At 41.0% G+C, this 16,789-nt stretch overlaps 1 protein-coding gene across 7 annotated transcripts in view; it reads left to right on the forward strand.

Moving 5' to 3' along the window:
* Positions 1-16,789, forward strand: part of DYNC1I1 (dynein cytoplasmic 1 intermediate chain 1) — a 211,567-nt gene that overhangs the window by 109,610 nt on the left and 85,168 nt on the right. For all 7 annotated transcript variants that reach the window (XM_083878320.1, XM_083878319.1, XM_083878323.1 and 4 more), the window contains one exon: positions 11,600-11,689. In XM_083878320.1, the coding sequence (XP_083734446.1) occupies positions 11,600-11,689 (90 nt within the window). The remainder of the gene's footprint in view (positions 1-11,599; positions 11,690-16,789) is intronic.

Consider the following 16,789-nt stretch of genomic DNA (forward strand, 5'->3'; position numbering starts at 1 on the left):
CCAAGGTTTGATGGAGCTGCACCTTCTTGACTGAGTATGACTCCAGCATTGCTGGCTTTTGTGATCTGGCTATAGATGGAAGAGTCAACTGATGAAACATAATGTGCTTTAAACTATCACAGCAAAACACTTTGCTTGCAGTAAATTCATTGGTGTGTATGCACGCTGTGTTTCCTCACATCAGGATGACAACCTCATTGCTGCCTGGTTTGTGGCATCCCAAGTTAACACATGTAAATCTGCAGCTGTGAGCTGTGTTACAGCTGAAGGACACAGGGGCTGAAGCCAGCAACTTCTTTCTTTTGTTTTTCTCAAAAGAAAAAAAAAATGATGCAGAGGTGCTTCTTCAAGTAAAGGATCATGAGGCAGCATAACCCAGGTTATTTTATCTGTTTTCATACTGTTCTCCTGACTTAATGCTCCTGTCTGTAGCTGAGAGCTTCCAAGAGCTTGCAGGAGAAGGACTTGGCAATGTTTTGGGAGAAAAGGAAGGTTTTTAATTTACAGGCAGGCATTGTATGGCACTTCAAAGCATCCATTTTCCAAAGAGGGACAGATATAAAGTAGCCACAGAAATTATTTTCCTGATGAGACTCAACTGTGAAGTGGGAAAAAGGCAGCATATTCCAGTGAGGGGTTGTGGTACAGTGTAATCTTCCCATGTACCCCAACTGCAGGTGCAAGTCTGCCTGTTTGGACGTCTGAACCAACTGAAGTCTTTTGAGCTTAAGCACAGAAAAACATACCTGATCTGCTAAGTTGCAAAGGATAAACAGGGTTTTAACCATAGCAATTCTGAACTTGGGTGATGGGGGTTGGTTTTTGTCTCTTTTTTTTTTTTTTTTTTTTTTTTTTTTTTTTTTTAATTAATGTCTTACAATCCAAGTTCTCTGAAAAACCTAGAAGTTCATCTGAGAATCCAAATCAGAGGGCATTTCTGTGTCAGACAGGTATCTGCAGGTGGGCAGGGCTCCTGGCGTGCAGAAAGCCCCAGATTGCAAGTAGGGGATTTTTGATATCTGCTTTGGGAAGACCAAATGCCAGGGAGGCTGGAGAGGGGCCAGGAGGAAGGAAGAGGCCTTCCCGGAGGCACGGGAGGCTTTGAAGTGTGACCCTGAGCAGAGCAGGGTGGGCAGGGTGGGAGAGGCAGCCGGGGTGTGCGCAGGGTGCAGGAGCTGCGGAGGCAGGGAGGGGAAGGCCGGGGTCAGGGCAGGGGGTTCCCAGCCCCGGGGACAGCAGCGCCGGGAGCTGGGTGCTCTCCCAACAGGTTGCAACAAGCAGCTGGGGGAAACCGGCTGTGTTTTTAAACTGGCTGGTTTGACATAATGAGGGCTGAGCAGCCTCCAAAGCAGCCCTGATCACATGCCTCAGGGGAAGCAGCGGCTGAATATCAGTTTAGGAATCAGGAGATCAGGATTTTATTCTGTCATCTGCAGCTATTTCAGGAGTGACTTTGGGCAAGAAGCTGCTTGTGCCCTGGTTCCTCTACCACCAAAAGGTGTTGCTCGCCTCGATACCCCACAACTGAGCCTCTGGAAGTGGAAGCTTCTCCTCTTCCAGTGTGGTAGAACAAAAACATTAAATTGAAAATGAAATTAAAGTATGGCAAGTTCAAAACTGTCAGAAGGAATTCCTTTTTCACATAGGCTGATGCAAATCATGGCTAACACCAGTGACTAAGGTGAAGTGGCGTCAGTGGGAAACAGAATTAAGTGGGGTCTGTTTAGTGCCTGTAGAAGTAATAAACATACACTCATGAGCCCTGACCCAGCGTTTCTTTTGTAGTTTGAAATCTTTTAATAAAGTATTTTTTGCCTGCCTTTTCCTAAGAAAAATGTTGAAATTAATCCTTGCTCGTGTAAAATGCATTTGCCATATGACTAATGGTTATTTTTAAAGTGCTGAGAGAAATGTATGCATGTGTGTGTCAAGGAGACAAAGAGAGGGAGTTTTCATCTATTTGCTGTGGTAATTGTTTATGAATATAGTTGTTTTTTCCAATTATCCTTTCCAGTTTTAATATATTAACAGCCTTGTCTTCATTTCTGTTAGTTGAGGTTTGTGTGTAAATGTAGAGATTCATCCTGTCAGATATTTCAAAAGCATATGCTACATCTTAAGCATTGGGTTTTATTCATAAAATGACATAGAACTGAGATGGGGAGATTTGTGAAAAAGATGGCACTGAAAGTTAAACCATGGTCATAGAAAAAACTGTGTGGCCATTCAGATAATTTTTGGGCCTTGAAATGAAAATTTATTTCATGTTCAAAAACAAAGGAAAAACTCTGAAAGGCCAGAAGTCATGCTAATACCTGAATGAGAAGTTAAACCCAGAGTCAGGGCTGGAGAATTTGACCTAAGGCATATTAGTATGGCTGCATGAGCAGAGATACAGTATGGAAATGGAGAATTATTTTCTTCTACAATAGCCAGAATTTGTAATCTTGCTGATGCCAAAACACAGTGGAAAATAGTAGAGGTGACCAGTGGAGTCCAAAGTCATTTGCACTTGACATAAATGAGTCTATGAGTGGAGTCCTAGTCCCTTACATGTCAGAAATAACGATCCCACAGAATTTACTTGGTCTACTTTGTGCTTAAGGTTTTAAGTACCCAATGCCCAGCTGAGGCAACCACGATTGACCTCTGTATCAGGTGCCGTGTAAATGCCAGATACTTCATCTCTCTGTGTGTGTTTAATGTGAAAGAAGCTTTTGTTCTACAATTGCTGCTCATGCCATAGCTTGTGGGGCTAGTTTTCATTAACATACTTAAGTTTTTGTGATTTAACACTGTTGTGTGATCTGAGTGTTTGAAAATGACTTGAGCAGGCCCTATCCAGAACTTTGCCACATGTCTCAGTGCCCTTTCCCAGGGCAGGAGTAATTTCACACTGCTGGCATGACATGATTTCCTTTGGCAGCACAGCAGGAACAAATCCTCACAGGTTTCAGAGGCTGTGAAAATCTGCATGGTTTAGCAACCCCCTTCTTCATCCACAGAAATAAAGAGTCTCCATCTTTTTCTTCCTTAAGGTTAACTGCAGTTATACTGGAGCAGGGGTATTTTGAAGTTATGCTATATGGTTTGGGAGCTGGAGGTCTGTAAATGCTACTGTAAGGCTTCTTCTGTTCAAACATTATTTCATGCTGGCATTTTTATTTGAAGGCCCAACCATGGCCAAGGAAAGGAAACTTCTGTACTTTTCTTTTTGTGTTACATCTTCCAACTGGAATATTTTCAAGCACAATAGAATTGAACATGAGCTTTGGAGAAGGAAAGAGAGGAGGAAAGAGAGTCAGCTAGAAGAGGTGATGAGTCCAATGGGGTACTTTGCAGCTTAGTTCTCTGGGGACTGAAAAATGCTTTCAACCAGTGTGATGTTGTAATAGTCCAAAAGAGGAGGCAAAAGTCCACGTCTGATCTACACCAACCAGAAACTAAAAACACAGGGCACTTTGAATTCCTAGACTCTCACCACAACTGAAAAGTGTGTTCAGGCCAAGGAACTGGAAAATCAGTTTCTTGGGCTAGAGAAATGCTTCCCTGAAGAGTCAGAAGCAGCTTTCCATTTTAATTGGTAAAGAAATTATTGTATTCTGAGGCAGCAATCCTAACATTTGAACCAGTGCAAAGGTTTGCAGTCAGGGCTATGAAGAGCTTAGTGAAATGTTACAGTAAAACAAATTTTTCTATGACATTTTCTTGCCATTTGGCTCTGTTAGTCTATCATTTGTCACAAAATGGAAAAATAAGATCTGTCTTCATAATGTACCAAAAAGAAATCTGACTGCAAACACAAGTCAGGAAGAGGCATAGGGACAGGAGCTGAGTGGTGTAACCCTAGATCAAGAGATGGTTATGAGAAATCATATACTGGGGACCTCAGAATCCCCTGACCAGGAGTAATTGAATGTGGTAATTGTTAAGGAGAGCTTTGAGAAGAAATGTTGAGTAAAAATTACTTATGGTGTGCTTGTTTTAAGAGGGAAGTGTAGTAAATTTCAGGACAAATTTTTAAGTGGCAATAGCACAAGCACGGCCTATGCTGTAGGCAAAATAAATTTTCTGAACTAAATGACTCCTCTCAGTCAGCCAGGCTAAGTGTTTGTTTTTGGGGTGAAATATGTATTTCCTTCATTGTGCTTGTACAAGGATAGCTGAAGCCTGAGAGGAGGACTCTGGGGATCTGGTTGTAATGGCTGGTAATAACACTTGCCCTTTATGAGATGAGGGGTGAAGTCTTGCAAATTTGCATTGCAGAATAAGGGATGAGATCAGAAAACCCTTCTTAGATGTGTCAGAGATATGGGAGATGTACTTAGTTTTACAAGAACCAAGAAAATTAGGATTTTTCCCTTAGTCTCACACTTTTAAAACTGATGTATCATTACTAGTCTACTTACTGTGGAATACGTTAAACTAAATAAGTTAATCCCATGGAGAACTGCCCTGCAGTCTTTTGGATTAAAATTATTTCTGTGTCAAGCATTATATTATTTTATGCATAAATTTTAGAACAATATTTTCTTTAAAATTACTCAGTCAGTATACTCGACTCTGGTAAAAGTAGTATGATTCTTACAGCCTGTATTTTACCAAAGGTTCTCTTTTGCATTAAGAGCATCACAGCACTTTGATAACAAAACATGACAAAAGATAACAAAATCAAGGGAGTTTGAAGAATGCTAGGCAGTCTGTTCTTGTAGCACCATGATTTTTTATTGCTCTTGCAGAACTGCAGTCAATGAACATACAGATAGACCATTTTCTTCAGATTATTAAAATCATGTACGTGTAAAGTGAAGGAAGGACATCATATACTTCTGTTCAGGTTTTATAGGTGCTGTGGCCATAAGATGGTTCCAGAAATGCATTCATCAATTCTATAATTTCTTTTCCTAGTGTTCTCTTTCTATCTGATGGCCATTGGAAAGCACAACTCACTGTGCTAATTCATAACGACAAGATGGTATGTTGGGAGTGTTCTGTAACAGGGATGGGGAACTTCACAGAGATGACCTGGACCTTTGTTATGTTCCTCCAATGCACATTTAAGTATTTTTCTGGGTAGTGAGCAGTAGTACCTTGCATACATATGATTCTTGACTGCAAATATCCTTGCAAGCTCCAGCTCACATAAAATTCTTATCTGAAATTTGTTTCCTGTTTCCTGGAACTTAGGGAAAATTTTGTACCCCTCTGGGGTTTCTTATCAGTATTGAGGTATGAGTAGTGTTCCTTGCTTTGGCTAAATGAAATACATTTTAGAAGGCAGCTGCCTATTGCCAAGAAGAGCCCTAATGCAAGAATATTTCCATCTGGGATGACTAACATGTGCCCAGTGTATGTCCAGTCTCACATCCCACTCTGCAAACAAGATCCACTGATGAATTAATTCTCTTCTTCCTTCAAAGAGCAGTCAAAAGATGAAAGTGAAAAACTGGACATATTTCAAAAAATGACATTATATGAAAGATAGGTCATTCAGCCAGATTGCAAATCATAGATTTTCAAAAATGTGGGATGTCAGGCAGTCCTGTTTGAAAAAAATATGTCTTCCCTTGCTTGTGGCATATTTTTCTAGTGATGGAAAGAACATATTCATAAAGGAAAGACAGTGTTTTAACTCCTACTTAGGATAATGCCAGCAGTATTCAACTTGTTTGGTCCAGGCTTATGCCAATATAAATACAATGCATTTTTCCTTGTTTAATTTGTAGTTCTTTTTGTAACAGAAGCAGCAAAGTTATTTTGAACAGTTGTACATATAAAACTGATAGAGTGGTTTCTGGTATTTCATCGTTGCAAATATGGAGCCTGCTTTTTGTGAAGACACTTGATTTTATTGAATGTGTCATATGCATGGCTGATCCTTCTCATGCACTGAAGGAATGTCAATGCTGATATAAAAACCCATATAATAGCCCACTAGCTTCTCATATATCACTGACTCAGTCAATAAAATATATAATTGTGATGCTAATTAAATTGCGATTTTAAAGCTGTGTCTTTAACAAAGGGATTGTTTGTACCTACCCAGAATTAAAACCAGAGCTATCAGTCTAATTCAGTGTAGCTGTCAATTCTAAAACAATACACAGAAGCTGCAAACTTCTTAGCTTCAGAGGCGCAGGTCTGAGGAGGTCTAAATTCTGCACTGCAGGAGAATACACAATATGCTGCCTGCTGTTTAATTGGTGCTACATGTATTAGCAGAGCAGAGACCTATAACTACATAAATCCCCCCAAAAATCAGCTATTTAGTAATCTATTTGAGCAATACCAGTGCTGACTGCCTTAAACTGGCAATCCAAAAATGGCAAAAGAGTACTCATCTCAAGAATTAAAACCCTAAGCCAATGTCATGCGTAGTCCTCTCAGATGCAATTATTTATTCTAGTATTCTAGTTTGTCTTGAATGTGCGTGGTATGCTTTTATGTGCTGTAAAAATAAATACAGTGGTTTAAAGTCCTGGAAAGTCCTAGTAGGTATTAAATAGTCCAGCACTGCAGAAATGCAGGGTCTGATTTTCTGAGGTAGTCTGTGCTCTCTGTGAATATCTGATCCAATTCAGCACATCTGGGCATATCTTCTGCTGTTGCCAGGGAGTTGGCCATGTATTCACAGGGCTTTCTCCTGTACCACCTACTGCAAGTGGTTGTGGTGGCCAAGGCAAAGACCAGGCATAGAGCAGGCTCATTGGAGCTAGTAGTTGGATAACATTTAAAAATTAGTATTTACACCCAGATGAAAAAAATCAGACTTGTAGGGAGAGGTCATACTCTTATTAGGGCAACTTCTATAGTTGGTAAAAACAGACAAGCTTTTAGACAGACAAGACCACTTCTGGTCTGGAACAGAAGAAGGAGTGCTCAAGCTAAGACCAAGATGAAAACATTTGCTTTACTTTTACTTTGTCAAACATTGTTCAGACTGATTTGCCACCTCCTAGGGCCCAGAGAGTCATCAATCACTCAGTTATGAAGAAAAGGTTTTTGGTCCAGTTATCTCAGTTTGTATTAATCCCACATATGGCTCCACCACCTTTGGTAGACAAACATCATTATCCGAGCATTTAATGATCATTTCCACTGAGAATTTGTTTATTTACAGTAAAAGGCAGGGTGGCCTTAGTGGGCAGGACTCTAGGCTGAAACTCTGAAGCCCACTCTATCTTCCCTAAGCTGCTGGCCTACTGAGTGATCTGCAGTGAGTGGGTCTGTCTGTCAGCTTCTGTGTGGTAAATAGGCATACCAAAACTGGCCTCCTTGCAAAGTCCTTTTATATCTACAAAGGAGGAGTGTTGCATGGCAGTTATACACTTCTTCATTACTAGCTCTTTTTCATGTGGTTCCTTTAATAGACATTTCAGTTCTGATAGTGTTACACCCTGTTCTCTTCTGAGCAGGGTGTAACACTGCTACTAGTGCTGGTAGCATCTCTGTTTGCCAAATGTGACTAGAAGCCTCCTACTACTGTGATGTGAGCAGCTAAAAAGTTATTTATTTAAACTTCCTAATATTAGATATGCTCTTAAAGGGGAAAGGAACTACACAAATTCCTTCATTTCCCTGGAAAATTATTGCAATCTGAGTGGGCACATGTGGTAATGAATAACTATGTAGATGTTCACAGATTCTCTGGTAAATATGCAGTAAATGCTGTCTTTAAATAAAACATGGGAAAATGAATGCTGAAGCATGTCCCAGTATTCTTACTCTATGTGTTTGTGCAGTCAAATGTACAAATGCATAACCATACTTAACACAAAAGCAAAGGAATGTACTATGAACATGTATAACATACATTGATATTAAATAGTGTGATATACATCGATATATATATAAATTATGTCAAATAAATATTTAGGTTGCAAAGCCAAGCAACATTGGGTAGTCCAGAATGCAGATTTCTTGGGCATTCTTAATTAGCCCTCTTGAATATGTAGGATGATTCAATTTTGATTTCATGATAACACACAGGGCTTTTTTCTGTAACAGATTCCTGCTTCAGCCAGTCTATAGGGGGGCAGTTTTTTAACCTTTCTGCTTTTTTTCTTATTCCATTCAGTGCTCTGGCCTCAGACCTCATATCAGTGCACATGATCAAAGTATTACACTGAACACAGAAAAACCACTAATCCACTTCCAAGGTTTAGTTTTGCTGTTGCTTCCCCAACAGCATCTTAACATGCCACAAATCCAGATGAACATATCTCTGCAAAACATCTATGCAGGGTGAGAATTCAATTTCTTTTACAATGTTATTGCCATCTTGTAAAAGCACTTAAGCACAGGGGGAGAAAGGACAAAAATGTCAGAATGACAACTTTCAGTGAAAGAGGACCTATGGGAGCCTTTGCATGTGTAGAATTTCCCTAAGATTTTCTCCACTCAAAGCACAGGGCCAGTTGACTTCAGCTCTCAGCACTTCTGCATTTCAGGCCCCAGGTGTCTCTTGCTGAGCACCCAGAAAATGAAGCCAACCACTCAAGAGGGAGGAAATTCCAGAATTATGTCATCATGCCTACTCGTAGAGAGGGGAAAGGAGCTAATCATGCCCAGATAATCCAAATTCTGGCATTTGCTATGATTTTAGCATTTGACTCACAACCTTATCATTCTTTTAGCTGAGTTTCTCTATGTATATGTGTATACATTTCTCTATAAATAAATAAGGACATCTAAACTCTGTCTAATCTGCTAAAAACTCCTGCACTGCTTTCTCAGTAAAACTAATTGATGTTTGTGCCCTTGGCATGGTATGTGTTTTAATAACCTTTACTTACTTCCATTTATCCCTGCTCTGCATTAGAAGCAGGAAAGGGCTGTAGGCAAGCAAATAATTTGACGCCCAAAATTAGGGGGATCAAGGACTTCTAGAAACAAGGATAAATTTGCTTCACTTCAGCCTGAAAACTTACTACTAAATCTCAAATTCTAAATTTGCTTCATCATCCCTATCCATTACCAAACTGCAAGTGAAGCATTTAAAAGCATTGCAAGAAGCCTTAAAAATCCTAAACATTTCAATTGACTATTGATGTCTTTTTTTCTTGCTGCCTGAAAATTTTTTCAATCCCTTCACCTTCCGAAACCTCCTTGCACAAGCTGGCAGGTTAGATACAGGTTAAAAATGGAAGCAGAAATCCATATTTAAACAGCTGGTTCCAAGAGTTGGTGCTTTAGGGAATGAAAACTTTTAATGCAAGACTCACAAAACTTTTGTAGCTGCTGATTTTATAAGTATCTGCCATAATTCTGTCTGTGTTTATAAATCTGTACAGCACTGTGATTGTATCTGTGTGTGCATGGTACTTGAGGTTAGGAGAGTATTCACTCCCTGCTGCGCCAGGCACTCACACTCCTCACCTGTTCTTTGAAACTGGGAGTGCCTCTCTCTTCCATGCATCCCCATCTCCACTAGCACCACAGACTAATGGCAGAAAGATCTTTTTTTACCCCTCCTGTGTGTATACAGCAGGAAAGCTCTTCTCCATGACTTTCTGCTGACTGTGTTGGATGTTATCTGTCTTTCAGGCAGTGGACAGAGCCATGTATTTACCTTGCCAAACTGAACCACTCTGGCTTGCTCTCTAAAAGTTCTTCCTTAGTCCTGTGTAGGGAAAAGTAGGCACCAAAGGGAGGTATTGTGAGTACTCTACCTTTTTTTCCCCTTCAGGTTGCATGGTCTGACAAATCCCTGATAAAGGAGTGGCATTCATTAGTAGTGCTTTTAATTCTGGAAATACCTCTTCATGTGTGCTGGATTCCTCCTCCCTTTCCAGCTTGTGAAGGACATGGTTATCCCTCCTCCCTGGTGGCTGGGGAGATGAGCTTTCCCTTTCTCCCCACTGCAGTCACTAGAAGTAAGGGGAGTGATGGCACACTTTATGCCAAGATTTCCTTGTTTTCCCAACAGGGAAAAGCATATCTGTCCATGGTGAGACATTTCCTTACAGTATGTGGCAAAGCCATGATCTCTAGCCAAGATACTGCAAGAATCACAGAGTCACAGGATATTCTGAGTTGGAAGGGACCCACAAAGATTGTTGAGTCCAACTCTTAAGTTAATAGCCCATATGGCAGCTAGCAACATGTTCCCTCTGTGCTTCTGGGAGAAGTCCTATGGTAGGCAATGTGGTGGGAATAGTATTACTGAAAACAAAATGCAGCTGCGTGTTCCTGTTGGTTGAATGCAACCTGTCAGCACCACAATCTTGCAAGAATCCAGGACTGCTTACAGCCAGCCTTCACAGCAGAAGGTGCCAGTAACCAACCAGCTGGAGAAGCATGATATGTTTTCCCCATTAACATGGCAGGATAAAGCAGGAAGTGTGTCTGGAGAAACACCATGACATGAGGAACTGTATGGTGACAGCGGGCTGCTCAGAAAGCTCCAGAGGAACTGCAGTATTTGTCCTGATGGCTGAATGCCCCAAAGCCAGGACAATATGTGCTGTCTCGTGCCATAGACCAATACAGGGCACCAGTGATGCTTGCTAGGCCTTGGTGGTATGCCAAGCTCCAAAATAACTGCAAAACAATACCTCCGTAGCCTGTGGATTCATTAATCCTAATTGTTAAATATTCTTAGGACCTTTTAGGACCTAGCTCTATTTTCAGTCCTCATAGTTCACAGAATCTAGAAAGCTGTGTGTCTTTATCATCTCAAGAATGTGAGTGGGTTGGGTGCCAGCCCTGGGCGCAGGGAAAATGGATCACATTGCTGTAACAAGCAGGTAACAAGTAATGAGGGCTACGTAGACTCCAAGCCATTTTGGTGCCTCACTGTTTTTCCAGCTCTGCTTGTATTATGTTCTGGTCTGGACAATCAGAACCCTTGTAACTTCAGAGAAACATCAAGGAATGAATGGTTTGACCTCTTGAATAAAATGAGAACATGTGAGTGTGGGGAGAGAGGGGGAGGGAGAGGTGCATTTGCATAGGTCAGGAAAGGTCATTCAAACATCTGGCAGTGGTAACTGACATGTGTCAAATTTTAGTGTTCATTAAATTTGTATTAATGCAAGAATGGTTCCTAAGCTCCAAGTGCCACTTTTGGTTGCTTTATTCCCCCAGCTGATGGTGATGATTTTTCAGAACTGTGCCATGCTTGTTTCCTTGCTAGTGGCATCTGACCTCAGGTCAGTTTTCTGCTTAACCTATTCCTGTAGGTCAAAAGACAAATTAATCTGGTGAGAATTGAATTGGAAATGAGATATCTGGATAGCAGGTGTCCCAGCTGTGGAGTAGCTGCCAGGCTGAAACACGTTTGTATCTGTCCTCATGCCATCCAAGAAGTCATAGCTGAGGTCAGGGAGATATTCAGTTGACATCTGAGATGGGAAGTTATGGGGAGCAGAAGTGGCAGGTGCCCTGTGTGAGCAGATTATCTTGCAGTCAGGGGGGGAAATGTCTGAGAGTGTCCCTTTGCATAAGTGTACATGTTCTGTGTAGTGGGTACTTTGCTTTACCTGTGTTTACTATCAGTTTATAATCATAAAGAAGTCAGAAAATTTCCAGGCCCCTCAAAGAGGAGAATCTCATAATTTTTTTCTTCTTCTTTTTTTTTTTTTTTTTTTTTTTTTAGAGGATGAAGAAGACGAAGAGCTGGTGGAGCCAAAAACACAGGATGACTTAGAGACAGAAAATCAAGACCAGAAGCAGGAAGTGAAAGAAGGTACTTTAAAAAATGAAAAGGATGATATTAGATGTTTAAAGGACTAGATCCTGCCAGTAGTTACTCTTGTAAGTAGTTTCCACTATTGAGAATACTAAAATTGAAACAGTCACCAGTTTTATTGATTCAAAACCAGATGAGTAGCATAAAAGCAGAAAACTGTATCCCAGAGACCCAGCTGGTAGGTCTGAGAAGATTGTGAAAGGCATGAGACTTGAGCTGTTTAGAAGAAGCTACATATCCTTGTAATTTGAAAATGAAGTAGGGATTCTTGGATCCCAGTACTGGTACTAATTTGTCTTCTGGCTCAAATATCCTGCTTATGTGAAAGATTTAAAATGGGAATGCCAGGAATTCCAACAACTCTGTAAAGTTCATTGGTCTTCAGAGGTACTTGGAGGCCATAACTGTCTGCCTGCTTGAGAGGAACAAACTTAAACCTAGTGGTAGTCGGGAATCTTCCAGCAGAAAATAATTTCACTTGAAAAATATTTTCTGTCAAAATCAAAACATTTTGTGGGAACTGCCTCAAGGAACTTAAAAAATCCCCCTGAAGCCGGGGGGGCAGTAATGGATAGGTCCAGCTCTTCTGTCCATTACTCTGTATTGAGATGTTCTGCACGGTTACAAGAGACAAAAATTCAGGCTACTACTTGTTTCTGGTGGACACAAGAGACACTTGCTTAAGTCCTGCATGTCAACACTGGATGTGGTAGATATGCTTTGTGTCTCTTTTCCTTTCTTTGGCCCTGTCCTAGCATTCAAATTAGAAGAAGGATGTGAAATTTGGTCTTCCCCATCTAGAAATTTACTAGGGTATTGGCTATTCTAGTGTGTTGATGCCTTCAACAGTCAATGCTCACTCCTATGTTGAGTAGGTCAAAAGTAGGTTGAGTAGGGAAAAAGAACTGAAATAGCAGCAGCTCCAGGGTGGAAGAAGATGTTTCTTCTCCAGCATTTCTTACTTTTGTATTGCCAGGATTGCTCAAAATTCTGTTTAGCCTCTTGAAAGGTAGTTTACTTCTTCTGCTAGAGCTTAAGTAATTTCTTGCTATGGTGATCATTGCTAGGATAATTCTGTGAGCTTGGTTTCTCCCAAGATAATCTCACTAGGGGGAAATGGTGCCGTTTTAAATGGAAGCCCATTAAATCTTCAACTGGGAATACAGCTGCCAATACTTATTTCTCATCCAGGGGAGACTGGTATTTTTCATCAGTATCCAGAAAAAATTAATCTGGTACACAGTGCTCACATTTGCTATTGTCACCCACTGAAGTGAGTTGCTGTACCAGCCATACCATTTTGATTATAAATTGATCTTTCTTCCTTCTCTGAAGCATCACAGATATCATACACACCATAAATTTTGCAGTGTTCATTGGTCGTTTTAGATCCTTGTAGAAATGTGGAGAGATAAACTCAGTCCTCCTGCTGCTCTTCACTCTGCTTCTTCCACCGGCCCCAGTCACAGATGCCGTGGGCAGAGGGGAGCAGTGGGGACAGCAGGAACAGGAATCAGCAAGTCTGCAAAGGCAGAACTCAGGATATGAGCAAGAAATGCGGCAACATAGAAGAACTCAATTTTTCATGAAAACTACTCTTCTTTCCAAAACCATGAGGCCAACTTGCATATTGGCTTTTGCAGTCACTGGACCTAACACTATCTCTTTTGCTGATGGCAACAGAAAGCCATAAAAGCCTCTACTACTGCACACTGTGCATAAGCACTGTCCAGAGTTGTTGAATGTCCTTGTAGTATTCAAATTACAGCTTATCCCACACCCATTTATTCCCACAGAAAAGTGATGCTAATGCTTATACATGGAGAGAAAGCACAAACTCCTGCAAGAGGAGAAGAAAAAAATCAAAACAGAATACTGACATGATATATTTCACCTTTTTAATGGGCTTTTAAGTTAACATTTTATATACTTTGCTCACCAGCCACCACTGCCAACATCTTTTATTTCTTTGTTGTGTTTTAGTCAGATGGCAGTGCTCCTCTTCCCTACCTAGCAGACCCCCAGGAGCAGTAGATATCTGGGCTGGTTTAGCACTGGTCTCAGGCACACCAACTGCGGGCTTGTAAAAGCAAGGCACAGCTTGTTTCAGCAGAACTGGCTTTGTGAGGTGCTAACATTTGACTGGGTTCAAGGAAGAAGAAAACAAGCTCATTGCCTGATAGAAAGTGAACTTGACCTGTAGTATGTGTTTAAAGATAAAATAGTGGCATGCTGCTGACAGGCATTAAATGCTGTGAATCAAATGAAGTCATCAGCCCCAAACTGACACGGAACGGAGTCCTATTTTTTAGTGCTTGGTGTCATTCTCTCCCTGTTGGCTTTAGCCCTTTTGCCTACAAAATCCCATTTTCCTCTCTGTTGTAATCACCCTTCTCATGTTCTGAGCAACATTCAGAGTTATAAGCCATCGTTTGTGTTTCATGGAAGTGATTAAAACCATGTTACAAGTCAAACAGGAGTTTAGAAGAACATTTCCTGTCGGTGCTGTACTCTGTGTGCCTACTCAGAATTAATAGCTTTTCTGCAAATTAGCACATAATGGGTTAAAAGCATGTTTATGTTGGCATTAAGTACTCTGGCTTCTTTTTCTCTGCAAGGCAAGACAATATTTTGCAAACTTTTTAAAGAATCTCTAATAGACATTATAGTGGCGCCATTCACACTGCTATATAGTAGTTAAGGCTGTGTCAGCACTTCCATTATGAATCCTGTTTTTCAGGGATTTATAACCCAGACGTAAAAATTTGCTCTGGGCTGAAATTTGGTTTCAGCTCAGGGAGCACATTTTTTAACAGATTAAAAAAAATCAGCATGGCCTTTTTTGAGTTATAGGAGTGTTAAGAAAAAAATCATGGGAGGGAGAAGTGCAGGGAGAGAAAGGCAGACCATTTTTTCATTAATATAACTCAAAAATTGGTTGGGATAAAAAATAAAGTATGGATGCAGTCTGTTCAGTATCCCTCTCTCCGAGCCAACAGGACAATAGTGCTCTATTTTTATAATGGTATTTTAAGAGGAAATGTGATTTTTTTTTCTTCTCTGTGGTTTATAGGTAGTTCAATTTAATTCTTCAGACATTTATTGCATGCCTTATTTCCTCATCTTCCCCCTGCACACCCTGGAGTTGCTCTGTGGGGTTTGGTGGAATTATTCAGCAGTCAGAGGTATTTGACCCTGGCTCTGGACATGTCCCAGCATCACTGTAAGGCCCACAGTGCACCTGCGCTGGGGCAGCCTGTCTGGCAGAACTTCAGTGTCATGGAGGCGTGAAGGGCAGAGGAACAGCTCGAGCCCCCCGAAGTGGAGTGGGAGATGAAGAACAGACTTGTTGACCACTTGAAGTGTATGAAGCCTTGAGACCACCCTGTGTTTCTTCCATGGGGCTGCCTGTTGCCATCCCTATCTTGGGTTTTTGGAAGAACCGAGTGTGGGATTCCTGACTGTGAACTGGGCTGGGCTCTGCCTGTTCCCAGCCTCTCCTGACCACATAAACAAGAGACTGGTCCCAAACCGTGGCATCAAGTGGGATGGGGTTTTCCACCACCAGAGAGCTCTGGAGCTCCACCTAAGGCTCCTCTTTGTGTCAGTAGAAGCCACATGAACAACGGGACGGGCTAGATCTTGAAAGTGGGCCTCAATCTGCATTTATCTGAAGCCATGGGCATATCCACAGAAACTTGCACGAAAGACTGTGATGGGAAAGGCTGGGATCTGCAGCTCCAAAGACCTGCTGTGCCCTGCTCTTGCCCTGGCTCTGTGCATGGGGCTCAGGTGTCCACAGAGCAGGCTGGGCTGGTGGGGGTGGTTTTCCTCTCGACAGCTCAGACATCAGTATTGGAAAAGCAAAACAGGTTGTGGTGAGGTTTTGCATTGCCAGAAATGCCACAGTTTCACTGCCACCAACATCACAGTGAGCTCAGGTGCTCTGACCCATCCTTACAGCCAGCTCAGGTTTGCTCAGGGATGGTGTCCAGCATAGCCTCTGGAGAAGTACAGGCAGTGGGAACAGCCCTGCCTGGCACAGCATCAAATTTAAGGCTCTGCAACTTGCTACTCCAGAATCAAAAAGTCCTTAAATAAAGCTTGAAATCTTCCTTTTTATGTTCAGTAGTTATGCCATGAAGGGGCTTGCTGGCAAAACAAAGACATGACATATATCAAACCATGGTATGGCACACAGCAAAGCAGGATATGGCATATATCAAGCCTGACATGAAAGTGCAAAGCGCAAGAAAAACAGAGGATCACAAGATATCAGCAGGCAAGGACTGAAAGCTGCTGAGAGTGACTTCACACCTTGCAGTTCTCACCCTGTACCTTTCAGCCATCCTCCATCATCAGCACATCTAAAGTTTACATGGATTTAAATAGATGCTGCAAGAAATAATACAGCTCTAAAAGGGGTTTTAATAATCTCCTTCTGTCTCTCATTATATCTCTGGGTTGATAACAAGGCTGCTTCCTGCTTTTCCTGTTTTTATTAGTTTGCCCTTTCTTTCCTTCACTTACTCATTTTGGTCTTTTTGTTTTGGTGTTTTTTTTTTTTTTCCTTTAATGGACTTGATTTTCATTTTTCTCGTCAGGTTTTTAGAATTGTTGAGATTTCAGGAGAATCTTTGTTATATTTCTTTAAATGTGAGGTGGGGTTTTTTGTCTTGTTTTGGTTAGGTTTTTTGGGGTGTTTTTTGGGTTTTTTTCTTTGTTTTTTTTTTAATTCCCTTGAGAGAAGACTCAAATCTTGGTACTTGAATATTTCTAAATTTGTTCCCACACTGTTATCCCAACTATTTATGTTGTACTTACTACAAACATGCTTCTGCTGAATGAGAACAAGTCTGCAGCGATTTTGTCTTCATTCCTAAAGATTCAAGAAGGTCTTTTAATATCATTTTTTTGTTCCTTTCTGTTTTGTCCAAAGAAATTTATGGACAAAGGACGTGATGTGAAGTATAGTATTTCTGAGGATTATGTTAAGTCACATGAAATGATAAAATGTTCCTATTTTTGTAAATAAGTCTTGAATAAATTGTTTGCTTTCCCATCATGTTTAACTATTGTTTCATATTCTAGACCTTC

The sequence above is a fragment of the Zosterops lateralis genome, assembly GCF_965231275.1.
Source record: "Zosterops lateralis genome assembly, chromosome: 1".
Classification (NCBI taxonomy): Eukaryota; Metazoa; Chordata; class Aves; order Passeriformes; family Zosteropidae; genus Zosterops; species Zosterops lateralis.